The sequence below is a fragment of the Eulemur rufifrons genome, chromosome 14, assembly GCF_041146395.1.
Source record: "Eulemur rufifrons isolate Redbay chromosome 14, OSU_ERuf_1, whole genome shotgun sequence".
In the NCBI taxonomy this organism is placed as follows: domain Eukaryota; kingdom Metazoa; phylum Chordata; class Mammalia; order Primates; family Lemuridae; genus Eulemur; species Eulemur rufifrons.
In genome coordinates this window covers 33691489-33706254 of record NC_090996.1, presented here as the reverse complement: position 1 = coordinate 33706254, position 14766 = coordinate 33691489, and the positions used below count along the sequence as shown (strand labels likewise).

The following is a 14766-nucleotide window of genomic DNA, read 5'->3' as shown; positions in this document are numbered from 1 at the left end:
CAGGCATCAAATATTTAGATTTTAGAATATTTTAATGTCCATTTCTTCAGTGAATGCATTTTGAAATTATTAGAATTAACAATTTAAAAAGAGCAGATCAAAGGAAATATGGAAAATGCAAACAGTTGGTTAATTTCAGATTCTAGGCATAGTATGATTTTTGAAACAACCAATCAAAAAACTCTTAACCTTGAGAATCTAGAAATTCAAATGCAGATGTATCTTTGGAAACTACAAATGATTACAGCCCAAGTAACGAGAAGCACGCGGCCCTTTGGCTCTCCGTGTCATGTGCAAATGTGCAGGTGTAGTCCCCACGAGGGAAGTCAGTGTCGATGGAGTCATGCGCAGGTGTGGCACAATCTGTGGGACCCTCAAGCTACTTAAGGGTTTCTTCATAACTGATGCTCTACATTTGTTTGCATTGGATAAAATTATGTGTGCTTATTTATCATATATATGGATCATTCGATCTGAGCTGGGGCTGAGAAGAAAAGAGCAACTGCAACTCGAAGCAACTATTTACACACATTAAATTCTGAAGTATTGCTTCCTGCCCTAAGTTCCTAAGAGGTATTGCCACCCTGAAGAACTATCCATCCTGTCGATAGCACTTGAGCCCACTGCTTAGGAACCTGTGTGTCTCTAGCAACTATTTGTTCAGTGCCAACAGATGAGACGCACGACTTTTCTGCCGGAGAGATTCTGTGGTTCTGCACTGAGGTATGCGCTTCGGAGCAGGGAAGTGGAAGGACCCGAGGGGCTTCATGGCCCAGAGAGAACATCTGTACTGGTTATTTAAGAAGGCTCAAGGTGTTTTTTAAAGACAAATTTAAACTCTGGGTGAGCTGCCCTTTGTCAGAGGCTCCTACTCGCACAATGCTGAACCAGACTTCAGTTTTACAGCTCCTTGGGTTCCCAGGGTGAGGAATCACAGACACCTTTGTGGTAGGGGATGGAAAAGAGTTTGATGGAGAAGAGTGTGTGCAGAGATGAACTTTGTAGAGCACATTTTGAGCACGACAGCAAAGACATTAGCAACCACCCAGCCCCTCAAAGCTAAGTAGCCTGGAGGTAGGAGGCAAAGGAGAGGACATTCAAATACACACCTTAATACTGATGGCAGAAAAATCCTAATGAGCCCACAATCCCTACATACAAACAAGGAAAGCATCAGGTAGTTTTTTTTTTTTTTTTTTTTTTAAGAAAAAAAATCTGTGGTGTTTTATAAGAATACATTCTTTAGAAGCAAGAGGTATTATCACAGCCATCCTTTCTTCGGTATTGGAAGACCAACGAACTGACAGTAAAACCTGGAGAAAAATCTAAAAGTTACTGAGAATGCTCTCAATCCCCGGACGGGACCTGGCTCCGGCTGCGCTGCGGGGCGGCTGTCCCAGGCACATCCCCTGGAGGGGGGTGGATCAGAATCACTATTTCATTACGCTGGAAATGGTGATCTGTACGTCTTTGAGAGGGAGGAGTGATGCTGGGACTTGATGCAGATGTGAGAATTAGTGAGATTTACCAGTGACAAGCAGACACACAGGGCACGCCAGGAAAGACCAACAGACCAGGAGCTAGTCTCCGATGTCCCATGAGCTGTGTACACCAGTGTTACCTGGAAGAATAATGATAACGGCACCCGGGCAACTCTGGCCTGAGTTCACTGTGACATAAACTTCAGACTTAACATGGCAAAGCATAACTGCAAACAGGATCAAAAACCAAAATCTTAGAAGCAATTTTCCTCTCAGGTTTTCTCTACCTCCTCCTGGCTGGACACCTCGTTTGCACACAGATGACTCTGTCCCTAAGTACAGTGTAAGGACACCACCTCAAGAGGCTGGGATTAGCTCACACGACTAAATCCTGCCACGAATAGGCCCTGTGCAGTCCAAGAGTGGGAGAGAAGGGAGAAACTTCCCGACTCTGTGGAAGCCAGGATAGTGCTGGCACTGCCTGCCCAGCCAGGTTTCTGACCAGAGCTCCACAGCGAGCAGCCCCGGAGACGGCAGGGGCAGCTGGAGAGCTTCCCTCAGCCCTAGAACTGCAATGGATGTGGCTCCGGATCTCGCTTGTCCCCTCTCAGGGGCAGGTGGCCGAAACACTAAGGGACATCTTATCATCATCCTGTGAACTGCCCCCCCCAAAAGCTATTTCCCTCCACCCAAAAACCCAGCACCCCCTTCCCAAACACACACTGCCTGATAAATAAATAAATAAATAAAGGCGACCCTCTGACGTTTATTTGGAGTTTCCCCCTCAGACGTGTCAGCTTCCAAGACAAACACCCTCACCCCTGACTGGCAGAGCCCTCGGCGGAGGGTCAGGATGAATGGCTTTGAGATACCTGAGGCCTGGGTGCACAGGCTTTGTGCCCGGTGAGCATCCGTAGTCTTGGCCTGCATGTGGCGGAAGCCCCGAAGCCCTTCGGTGTAGGGAGCTCGGTGCACCCACAGCCTGCGAAGGCCCAGGTGCCCGCGAAGGCGCAGGTGGCCACGCTTCCCTCTCACATCCCCTCTCGGTGAATTACTGGCACTTTATATCAGATTCAGAAATGCAAGTATGTGCGTGTATGTGCGTACGTAGAAAGGTCAGGTAACTGGGAAACACTATTATGGATACAGGAAAAAAAACAAAAAACATTGCATTAGCCCCCCCCCCGCCCCCAAAAAGTGTCTTGTGAGAAAAAGCAATGAAAATGGTATCTTAACCACAGCTTTTGTTTTAAATCTCAAATAATACCCAAAGCCATGATTTCCACTGTGGCCTCTGTCTCTAGACTCCAGGCCAAGGCCAAGCCCTGAAGGCACTTGTTCTCCTCCACGTGCTGAGCGGATACCCCAAGGGGGAGAGTGCAGGCAAGGGAGCAAAGGGAAAGAAATGGATGAAAATGAACCCTGAATAACTGTGATCCACACAGAAGTTAGGGCTGAAATGACCACATAACACCACGTCCAGGGACGGAAACTGTGGCGCTTAGAAAGCACGACAGCCAAATACAAATATTGTGTTTCGACGAACAGAGCACCTCGGGCAGCTTGCAGGCGCTGCCTCACACACTCTTTGAAACGTTGAGCCTGGTGAGTTCATTGGCTTCTTCCATTCCCATTTCTTCACAGTCGTTTTTCTCTATGGCTTGGCCAAACCGAAACTTTTCTTCGGCTTTGGTGGGCTCCTTCCAGGGTCTCTTGGAGGACAGGTGGGTGTCCTTGGCCTGCGTGCTGTTATCAGAGCCCAGAGACGTCTTGTCCGGATACTGGACAGAAGGCACCAGGTTGGCAATCTCGTCCGTGGGAGACCGTCCGATGCTGCCATCCACCTGGACGCGGATGTCTGGGGAGATGGACAGCTGGTGCTGTGGCACGACCCCATTGTCCGTGCATTTTGGGTAAAGGTAGGTCTTCATCTGGCCCTTCCCCTTGACATTCACTGTCCCCCTATAGTCAAAGTCGTAGCCCATCTTGCTCAAGACACGGTAGCTCTCCTCACTCACCTGGATGCGGCACTCGACGCCAGTGGTGTCCATCCTGCTGGCGATGTTGACGGTGTCCCCCCAGATGTCGTACAGCAGCTTGGTGGTGCCAATGACCCCAGCCGTGAGGGGCCCATGGTTAAAGCCGACTCTGAGTTTAAAGTTGAACCACAGCATGTTGTTGTTGAAGTCGTCCACCACGCGCATCATCTCCTTGGCGAACTCGAACAGGATCTGCAGGTGCTCCTGTGGGTGGCTGCCATCCTGGGCCTGGGCGGTGTTCAGCCCTGACGCCGCCATGTACGTGGCCCCGATGGTCTTGATCTTCTCGACGCTGCTGTAGTCTGGCTTGCTCAGGAGCTCGTCGAAGTCCCCAATGAGCTCGTTGAGCACCCGGTAGCACTCCTTGCCTCCTTCGTAGTTTTCCTCGTAGAACTCGCCAAAGTTGACGATGCTGGCGAAGATCACACCTCCGCTGTCGTGGTTCTTGGAATAGGTCTGGGACACCTTCAGCTGCTCGGCCACGTGGTAGGGGATGATGTTCCGCAGCAGCCAGTCGGCCTGGTCCCTCATGCTCTGGATCTTGGTGCGGTGAAGATCCGCTTCCACATCCCCGTGGTAGTGCAGGCGGTAGCTGACTTCGAATTCTCGGTTCAGGAACCAGACCAACAAGAGCAGGAGGAAGAAGACAAGAATCACCTCCTGGCCGATCAGGATGGCTGGCCTCCTGAGGTCACGTGGCAATGAGCTATTGCATGGATTCTTCTCGGAGCTGGATAGCAAAGACATGAGAAAGGATATACCTTCTGAGTGCATCTTTGAAGGGAAAGGTTACGACTCAGTACTTGCAAGCTCTGAAACAGCCCAGCTAACCGGCATGCAAAGTTTCGCTGAATTCAAACCTTCAGCAACCTGAAGCCATAAAGCAGCCCGCCTCTGGTTTTGGCTGGCTGAAGATATGAAGAGATAATGACTGACTTTCATAAGTGATTTCTTTAATGAGTGCTTTGTAATTGCTTTTTTTTTTTCCCCCAGAAGTCTTTAGCTTCTCTTTTAAGATTTTTTCCTGTCTTTTCATTTTAAGAAATCTCAACATTATAGAAAAGTTACAAGACTAGCAAAACAAACACTCATACACCCTTACCTTGTATTCAACAACTGTTAATATTTTGCCACTTTGCTTTTTCCCTCTCAGCGCGTGCACACGCACACACACGCACACACGTTTTGCCGAATATTTTGAAAGTTAAGTTGCTGACATGACACTTCAGTTCTAAACATTTTAGTACATATGTCCTTCTTAGGACATTTCTTTATATAACAACAATACCAGTGTTATACCTAAGGCCGGGTGTAGTGGCTCACGCCTGTAATCCTAGCACTCTGGGAGGCAGAGGCGGGAGGATTGCTCAAGTTCAGGAGTTCGAGACCAGCCTGAGCAAGAGCGAGACCCTATCTCTACTAAAAAATAGAAAGAAATTATCTGGACAACTAAAAATATATAGAAAAAATTAGCCAGGCATGGTGGCACATGCCTGTAGTCCCAGCTACTCAGGAGGCTGAGGCAGAAGGATTGCTTGAGCCCAGGAGTTTCAGGTTGCTGTGAGCTAGGCTGACGCCACGGCACTCTAGCCAGGGCAACAGAGTGAGACTCTGTCTCCAAAAAAAAAAAAAAAAGTATTATACCTGAGAAATTGAATATTCTCTGATATATTTGCTTCTTAGATTTCTAATCTAACAGACTTGTCATTTTACAAAGAACTTTTATACATGCATTACTCTCTACCTAGATAAAAGTTTGACAAAATGCCATCTCCCCCCACTCTGGGTTAGTTCTGTTTTACCTGTGTCATCAAAGACAACTTTAACATTTAAAAAAAAGAATGTAAGTGTATACTTTTAAGAGTAACATACACATACTGTAAGAAACTCAAACGGTATAAACAACAGAAAACAAGTGTCTTTCCTCTGAGGCATCTGCTGTTGTAATTCTCTGTGGTTGCAGAGTGTTCCTATACAGGGATGTGCTGTAATTTAACCAGATTACTCTCAGCGGACCAGGAGGCTGTGTTCATTTTTTCCTACCACAAACCATGCTGCAATGAATATTCCTCTACCCCATCTTCGTGCATGTGGAATAGCTGAGTCATTTGAAATACTGCACATTTCATTAGAAATTTCCAAATTGTCCTTCTAAGAGGCTGAACAAATTTTTATTCCTTCTGATAACTGAACCAGCTTTCAGGGGGGCTGTTCTCTGGCTTGATGGTACTGACGGGAGACAGCTGTGGTCAGAGACTGCAGATGACTGTGGCGAGTAACACAATCTCTCTTAATGTTTGTTTCTTAAATATAAATTTTTTCCATTTAAAAATACTACCTACTCATCATAGAAAATTTGGGGGAAAAGTAAAAACAAAAAAAAAAAATAATTGATCCACCGTCCCACCATCCAGAGACAATCACCGTTAACATTTGTTGAATTTCCTTCTAGTCTTCTTTTATTTTTTTACAATACTGTGATTGTTCTGTTCATATAAATTTTGCACCCTGATGCATTTCTCAAGTGCACAGAGCAGGCTACTAGATTTTATGTAATAATGGGCTTGGTTACTACATAAATATAAATTACATATAAAATTGATGGATCCTCAGTTTCTATAGCTCCATGACACAAAAAGCTCGATTTTTTTTTTTTGAGACAGGTCTTGCTCTGGTCCCCAGGCTGGAGTGTAGTGGCATGACCACAGTTCACTGTAACCTCAAATTCCTGGGCTCAGGCAATCTTCCTATCTCACCCTCCCAAGTAGCTGGGACTACAGGCATGTGCCACCACGCCTGGCTAATATTTCTTAGAGATGGGGTCTTGCTATGTTGCCCAGGCTCGTCTCGAATGCTTGGCATCAAGTGATCCTCCCGCTTCGGCCCCCCAAAGTGCTGGGATTACAGGCATGAACCACCATGCCCAGCCTCAATTCTTTAATCAAAGTGTTTAATAAGTTTTACTCTTAATTGTGACTTAAGGATATTAAAAAATAACGAACTTGACCAATGTAGCCATCACAGCCCTCTGTGAAGCGCAGTCACAAAAGCCCTGGCTTTGAAGTAGAACACCTGGGCTCTATCTGGCTGGACCACGGTAGAGTCCTGGAACTGTGGGCAAGCCATGCCATCCTTCTGGGCCTCAACTTCCTCACATGTGAACTGTAAAGATGGACTAGAGTATGGCTACGTTCCTTCTGGCTAAGATGCTGTGCAGAAAAGAGGTGCCCGAGGCTGCCACCCTTAGAAACACCTGCCTGCAAGGGTGGCCCTTGGCTGACGTCAGGAGGCTTGGATTTGGGGAGGGTATCCACCATTCCTTGATAAGAGTGGCTCATGGTGCCTATGCTGTTTGTACAATGAATTTTATGCTGAAGACCTGCTTTCCTTCTGGAAGTCTAGAATTTTGGCACATGCTGGGCAGAGGCTGCCTACCTGACCAGCCCCTAATAAAACCCTGGACACGGAGTCTCTAATGAGCTTCCCTGGTAGATAACACTTCACATACGTTGTCACAGTTCATTGCTGGAGGTTTTAAGCACATCCTGTGGACTCTACTGGTCCAAACTTCATCTCACGTAACTTTTCCCTTTGCTGATTTTACTTTCTGTCCTTTCGCTGTAATACATCATAGCCATGAGTATGACAATGTGCTCAGTCCTTTAAGTCCATCTGGGGATGGTCTTGGGTACCCTATGCGTCACTTATTTATTTTGCTAATTGTCATCGAAATAAATGACAATACATATCATGAATCTCAAGTACTAAGCAAAATAACTCTTTACGTTAGATGACCAAAACATATTTATGTCCAGCCCCTTAAGCCCTCTGGTTGACTTTTTTTTTTTTTTTTTTTGAGACAGAGTCTCACTCTGTTGCCCGGGCTAGAGTGAGTGCCGTGGCGTCAGCCTAGCTCACAGCAACCTCAAACTCCTGGGCTTAAGCGATCCTACTGCCTCAGCCTCCCGAGTAGCTGGGACTACAGGCATGAGCCACCATGCCCGGCTAATTTTTTTGTATATATATATTTTAGTTGTCCATATAATTTCTTTCTATTTTTAGTAGAGACGGGGTCTCGCTCTTGCTCAGGCTGGTCTCGAACTCCTGACCTCGAGCGATCCACCCGCCTCGGCCTCCCAGAGTGCTAGGATTACAGGCGTGAGCCACCGCGCCCGGCCCCCTCTGGTTGACTTTTAAACAGAGTGGGGAGAGAATCTAAAATAGGAGGAAGACTTCTCTTTTTGTGAGCACATCTCGTTGGGTTGGGAGTTGCTTTTAGTTTCTCAAAGTGGCGAAACAGGGGAACAGCCCCCTTTGGAAGTAGATGTCACCAAGGTTTAGCATCATCGGAATGATACGATGAGGTATTTTAAATCTCTGTGGTACGACTGGGTGACTGTATCTGGGTTTCCTCAATTGGTTATTGCTCTTGTAGCTTTTCCTGCTGTGCTGTGGCCGGGGCCAGCAGTGGGGCCCTACTCTGGAGAGGGCACAGGCCAGTCCCCTCTGGCAGAGGCAACAGCAAAATGTGGGCTAGTGTGAGAGGAAATGGGAAACAGATTACAGCCTTGGCTTTTTACCTTTGTTTAAAGGGGAAAAAGTCCTAATACATGGTATTTATGGTTAGTAGCCAAGGGGGCTGCCTCGCAACAGAGGATGTCTATAACAAGCAGGTAAGAGAATTACTTCTGATCTATAGCCTGTATTTCTTATTTTAATACAGAAGGAACAGAGGTGATGTTCCTATTCTCAAATTCAAATAGCAAAAGTCAGTTTCAAAAAGAGAAATTTTATGTGACAAAATGCAAGAGTCAATTTATGACCACAGTTGGACGTTAAATCATAAGTAGAAGTTAGAGTAAAATATAGCATAATCGATTATCATGGAGAAGAGGGATTTAAGAATAGAAAGCGCCGAATCCTAGCCACTAGACCACCAGGTTGAAAGGTGGATTTAAGAATAGAGAAAACAAAGATCACTCTCAGTCCTAACCAGCTAAACACAGCATTTGTTTACACTTTGGTGTATTTCAGTGCCATTTACAATCTACACCTAGGATGTGGTGAAGGACAGGGTGTCACCAAGAGGGGCCTGAGGGGGCTTCTAGGGTGCTGGTAATGTTCTATTTCTTGGTCTGGGTGGTTGTTAAATGATTGTGTTCACTAGTGAAAATTCAGTGAGCTAAACTCTTATGATCCAGATATTTTTCTGTGCATATGTTATATGGCAATAAAATGTTAACTTAAAAAAAGATGCTAGGTGCTTTCCTTTTAAATACTATAGGAGCAATCATCACTCATTATATCATAAATATTCTATCTCTTATAATTTTCATATGTGTAATTACTTAATTGCAGCTATTTTAATACATATACAATTTCACATAAATGAAAAATGAAAATAATGTTTTCCATTATTTGCTACATTTTTTTTTTTTTTTTTTTTTTGAGACAGAGTCTCACTCTGTTGCCCAGGCTAGAGTGAGTGCCGTGGCGTCAGCCTAGCTCACAGCAACCTCAAACTCCTGGGCTCAAGCAATCCTCCTGTCTCAGCCTCCCGAGTAGCTGGGACTACAGGCATGCACCACCATGCCCGGCTAATTTTTTCTATATATATTTTTAGCTGTCCATATAATTTCTTTCTATTTTTTTAGTAGAGATGGGGTCTCGCTCTTGCTCAGGCTGGTCTCGAACTCCTGAGCTCAAACGATCCGCCCACCTCGGCCTCCCAGAGTGCTAGGATTACAGGCGTGAGCCACCGCGCCCGGCCTATTATTTGCTACATTTTAATAGTTGTAGTATTTGAGTACATTTATCATAACAATTTATTATTGACAACTGAAGCTAATGGATTTTCAATATTATCAATCATTGTGATTGATATTTTTTGGCATGCAGCCTTTGCCATATACTGAATTATTTCCTCAGCAAATAAGCAAAAAATGGAACTATTAGGTTGAAGGCTATGAACATTTTTATGACTGCTTTTTATAGATTGTCACGTTACTTTCCAAAACTACTGCAACGTTCTGAGAAGTAATGAGGCATGGCAGGAAGAACATGGCCTGGGAGTGAGGGAGGCCAGGGTCTAAACTCTGCTGTGTGACCACAAGCAGGTTCCTTAACTTCTTTAAGCCTTGGCTTCATCATCTGGAAAATGGGGGACAAAGTCACCTAATACGCCAGGTTATTGTGAGGATTAAATAAACTTATATTTTATTTTTTTATTTTTATTTTTTTTGTTGAGACAGAGTCTCACTTTGTTGCCCAGGCTAGAGTGAGTGCCGTGGCGTCCGCTTAGCTCACAGCAACCTCAGACTCCTCGGCTTAAGCGATCCTACTGCCTCAGCCTCCCGAGTAGCTGGGACTACAGGCATGCGCCACTATGCCCGGCTAATTTTTTCTATATAGATTTTTAGTTGTCCATATAATTTCTTTCTATTTTTAGTAGAGACGGGGTCTCACTCTTGCTCAGGCTGGTCTCGAACTCCTGACCTCGAGCGATCCACCCGCCTCGGCCTCCCAGAGTGCTAGGATTACAGGCGTGAGCCACCGCGCCCGGCCTAAACTTATATTTTAAATGCCTGGTAGCTAACAAAAAATTAACCACAATTTGTGAATGTATTACACCCTTGCCTGCACTGGGCATTCATGTTATAACTTTTTGAAACTCCAATTTAAAAGCCCAAAGTGAATGATTATTTGTCGTTAAAAAATACCATTCCAATTAAGAGACTAGTCAGAGGAAAAAAGACCAAAGGCGTGCAGTTATCTGAATGGGCAGTGATACTGCGCACACTTCCATATTTGTCTTCTACTTACATTTTCTCTTTTGTCAATTTTTTGGTTTCTGTCCTTTATGCAAGTCTTAATTTGCTCTTTTATATAGTAGTCCCACAACTATTTTTCTGTTTGCCTTGATTTCTTCTCCCTTTCTCTCTAATTTATTAGTCAGTCTTTTCTTTGTGGTTCTATTTTTTATTTGTAAAACTGGAAAGTTCTGTCTTAGAAGCTTGAAAACTATTTAATTTTAATTTTTTCTAGATTTTATATAGTTTAATTTTTATTTTTGACTCTTCAAGGTTTTCAGAATTTGTGTTGATGTTTACAGTAAAGCAAAGGTCCAACATTTATTATTTCAAAGTTATAGTCAGTTATGTAAAAATATTTTAGGAAATAACTATTTTTCTTTGATTTGTGAGATTTCTTTTGTAACATCCTAAAGTATTACATGAAATTACACCAACTCCAATATATGTCTAAATAATCATCTTATTTTCCCAATTAGATCTTATAACTATGATCTGATATTTCAACAAGTAGGGATCTTCCACTTTCTCTTTGAAGAATGCATGTATTGGTTCATTTTATTTAAGATACGACTGCTTTCAGGAAGCTTAGAAATAAGTAGGAGTAGCACAGTCACCCATGTATTTGGATATAGGTACATTAGAAGTTTACCTGAAATTCTGTACTGCATCAAGGGGTGAAGTTACTATGGAACTGAAATTAAAACACAGAAAAACATCATTATACAAAGCAAAGACGGCACTCTAGAAAGCAACCTGAGAAGAGCTTAAACAAACAACTTTCCTTTTTTCGACACGATGGCACCACTGTCATAATCCATGCACGCACACCTCTCCCTCCACATATTTGTTCCTCAATGCTGGGGACAGTCCTTGGAAGGGCCCCCTGCCCCTTTGAGGAAGCTGAGGTTATGCCTCTGTTTACCAGCCACACACTCTCTGCCTGGCTGGGCGCAGCTAGGCTGATGGGGCAGGGGCTCCATGTACGTAAGAGGACCCTCTGCAGGTGAAGGAATCCTGGGCAGGGGGAGCTCCCACCACCAGCCCTGCCCTGAGAGCTGCTACCTGCACTCTGGGCGAAAGGGCAATAGAGGGTCCCCTCACCCCTTTGGCTTTCTAGATCCAGGTGGAAAATCCCCATGGCTGTGACCAAATGACACTCTTAACGGCCAATGGGGTATTTGTGATGGAGCCAAAAGGTTAAAGGCAGATTGCTGCATTTCATCCTCTTGGTAAAGAGCTTCTTAATGACCATGATTCCAGATGGCCACACCTTCACAACGATGAAAGTATGCTTTATTTTGCTTCAAGTAATTTAAGTATTCTTTATAGTTTCCTTTCAAATACTGAACGATGGTTCTACTTTAAATTCCCTTTTTGATCTTAATGTGCAGGGAATTTGAATATCTTTCATACTGTTATTATCTTATTAAGTAAATTGAGGAAGGACACTTACTCTGTCCGTTACTGACCACTGCTTTAATACTCAAGGATACCTATGACTATTACATTTCATACTGCTGAGAGGGCAACAAGTTGGGTCATTTTGTGCTTCTGAATTCACTAAAGTAACAGTAATGCTACTCCTAGGGGGCATCTTGAAAATGTTAAGGGTCTCTCTGATTGTCATCATAATTTTGGGAGCTGGAATGTTAGCTGTCCTGCAAAGCACAATAAAAAAATGTCCCATGGAACTTTAAACTATCCTGCTTGCCTAAACCCTCTGTAATTGTAAATAGGTGGTTCCTCAATACATGCTAACAGTGAAACATTTATAAGCAGTTCCAGAAAAAGCCCAATATTTAGGAGAAGTTTGTTACACAAATGGAAGCTTAATGGATTTAAGATATTATGAAATATTTGAATAAATTGTTCACTGTGTACATCCTGCTCTCCAAGGTATTAATGTATTTCCAACTACATATTTAGTTGAAAAATCTTAAAAGCCCCAAAACCAGTTGGAAATGTACAACAATTTAAGATTCATTTAACAAACTAGTAATCAAACAAACATTATTCAGTTAGTATTAACAGAACATGTGAAAGATAGGGATCTCACTGGATCTCATGAACAGAGGATATTTCAAACATAGCACCTATCACTGCTATCCTGCATCTTTTAATTTTTTAGCACAATGATGGAAACTGATCCTGTCCCCTGTCGGGAGGTCTACCGCCCCAACTCCTGGTTCTTTGTCCGCACCATCCTCTCTATTCCTCGGCACCCATCAGTGCTATGGTTTCGAAGGCCATTCTGAGTACCAGCAACAGAGCTACTTCTCGGTATGTGGAGGGATTTCAAGAAAAGTGATATATGTGCAGTGACTGGTCATTATTCCTATGACTTGTGTCATAATATGGGGAATTGTTTTGACACAAGACTTGTAAATAAGGCCCAGGTCACTTGCAAGATCATCCCGTCTTCACTTCCTCTCCTTCCATAATCTGGAGCCATCTTGGTACCTGGGCCCTACTTCAATAGGTCAGAACCAGCGGCTTCCTCATTTTCACCTCTACTCTTTCATCCTCTTGACTGTCTTCCATGAAACGCTTCAGGTCTCACTTTCTTAGATTCCACCTCACGTGACTGCTGCATTACCTCTTCCAAAGGGTGTCTCTATTCAAATATATGGTATGTTGTTATAAATGGTTTTCTTTATCTTTCTTTTGCATATTACTCTTTGGGCATCTTATTAACTTTTTGACAGGATGTGTGCTGAAAGCTATTTTGGGCCATGATGGTAAACAACCGCTACTGGAGAGGGTGTCAGTGTCAATGCACAAACTCAGCCAGGCCTGAGCCAGGCACGCTGTCCCGGTGTCCAGGGTGTCTGGCATGCAGCGTGGGTTGCATACCTGTCTGGGCACAGGGAGACATAGAGCAGAAGCAGTGGCCCAGCCCCGACGACAGTGGCGAGGGAGGACCTCATCCAAGAGCTGAGCTGGCAGAAGTTACAGTAGTGCACCACGGCGATCAGCGTGGCAGAGCCAGTGAACACGGGGAACTGTAAGAGGTACAGAGTTAGTGATGGCCACCCCGCTTCCCACCACATGCCACCTGGGCCCTACCTGAGACTTCAGAAGCATTTGTCACTCACCTGTATTTCTGCTTAATATAAAAATACCGCTGCTACAACCAAATGGCTTCTCTATTTGCAATAATTCTTTCTTTTGGCCAGCTAGCACTCTCAGGGACAGATCAAACCCCTTTGGGTTCATTGTCCAGAGTGCTAGGTTACAAGTGCATGCTGGTACTGAAACTCTTCTCCAGGTGTGTGGAAATGGCACATTGTTCTGGTGGAAAGGAAGGCTGCCCCATTTGAGAACTACCACCTTCAAAAAGCTTTTCTTTGGGCACCTACCCGCTATCCACTGAAATACAATCTGGTGTTAAAGTACCAAATGCAGTCCACCTGCCCTGGTAGCTCAAGTTATACTCACTTGCACCAAAAATACAAGCTTCCACAACAGCATTGGTTCACTCTTAATGGAGTTTAGCTCAAAAGGTCCTTTCCTGATCAACAGCAGCCGATCCAGGTGCAAGTCAATTATTTCTGCCAATTCTTTTGAGAAAGTCTTGCTTTGTCACCGCAGGTAAAGTGCAGTGGCGTCATCATAGCTCCCTGCAACCTCAAACTCCTGGGCTCAAGCGATCCTCCTGCTTTAGCCTCCTAAGTAGCTGGGGCTACAGGCACAGGCCACCATGCCCGGTTGATTTTTTTTTTTTTTCTATTTTTAGTAGAGAGAGTGTCTCACTCTTGCTCAGGCTGGTCTTAAACTCCTGATCTCAAACGATCCTCCCGCCTTGGCCTCCCAGATTGCTAGTATTTCTGCCAATTCTGTAGACTGGCACATTATCATTTATTGTCTAGAAATGTGGGACAGATGCTTGTTTGTAAAGCATAAAGGAAAAGAATTGATTTGAAACTTGGTGAGGACCCGTGACACTGAAGAGGACTTGTGCCCACTGGGGAGTCTTTGCAGCCTGGCCAACAACAGGGCATGAGCACCTGGACAGGTCTGTGCCAAATCATCTTCTAAAAAGGCAGGCCCAAGGTAGTACCAGAGTTGTACCTCTTTAAGGGGCTATTTTTAAACTGCTATCCCAAGTAACAGCTTATTTAAAAAGAGAGAGAGATTTGAAAATACAGAAGAATGTGGAAATAAAATTGCCACGTCTTTACTTACGTGTATGTTTGTCTCAAACTCGGAGGTGACATGCGAGTAGACGGCGAGTGCTGGCAGTGACACCAGGATGGCCCCAATGCAGTGGCGTGGAAGCCAGCCAGCGATCCACTCCAGCAGGCGCTTCGTGCAAGCCATGACGTCCTCCAGGAAAAACACCATCCTGTGGGGGAGGGTCTGGGGTGGGTCTCTGCCAGGGAAGGTGGGGAAACCCCCCCCACCTTTCCCCCATGCTGCTGTCGCTGCCCTGGG

The 14766-nt window shown here is 44.6% G+C and overlaps 1 protein-coding gene across 2 annotated transcripts in view; it reads right to left on the bottom strand.

Annotated features, from left to right (window-relative positions):
* Positions 1 to 2650: 2650 nt before the first annotated feature.
* ADCY9 (adenylate cyclase 9) overlaps positions 2651 to 14766 on the bottom strand; it is a 107648-nt gene continuing 95532 nt past the window's right edge. For both annotated transcript variants that reach the window (XM_069487005.1, XM_069487006.1), the window contains exons 8-11: positions 14518 to 14677; positions 13186 to 13334; positions 10982 to 11023; positions 2651 to 4250 (exon numbers count right to left, since the gene is read on the bottom strand). In XM_069487005.1, coding sequence (XP_069343106.1) covers positions 3059 to 4250; positions 10982 to 11023; positions 13186 to 13334; positions 14518 to 14677 — 1543 coding nt within the window. In that variant the 3' untranslated portion in view covers positions 2651 to 3058. The remainder of the gene's footprint in view (positions 4251 to 10981; positions 11024 to 13185; positions 13335 to 14517; positions 14678 to 14766) is intronic.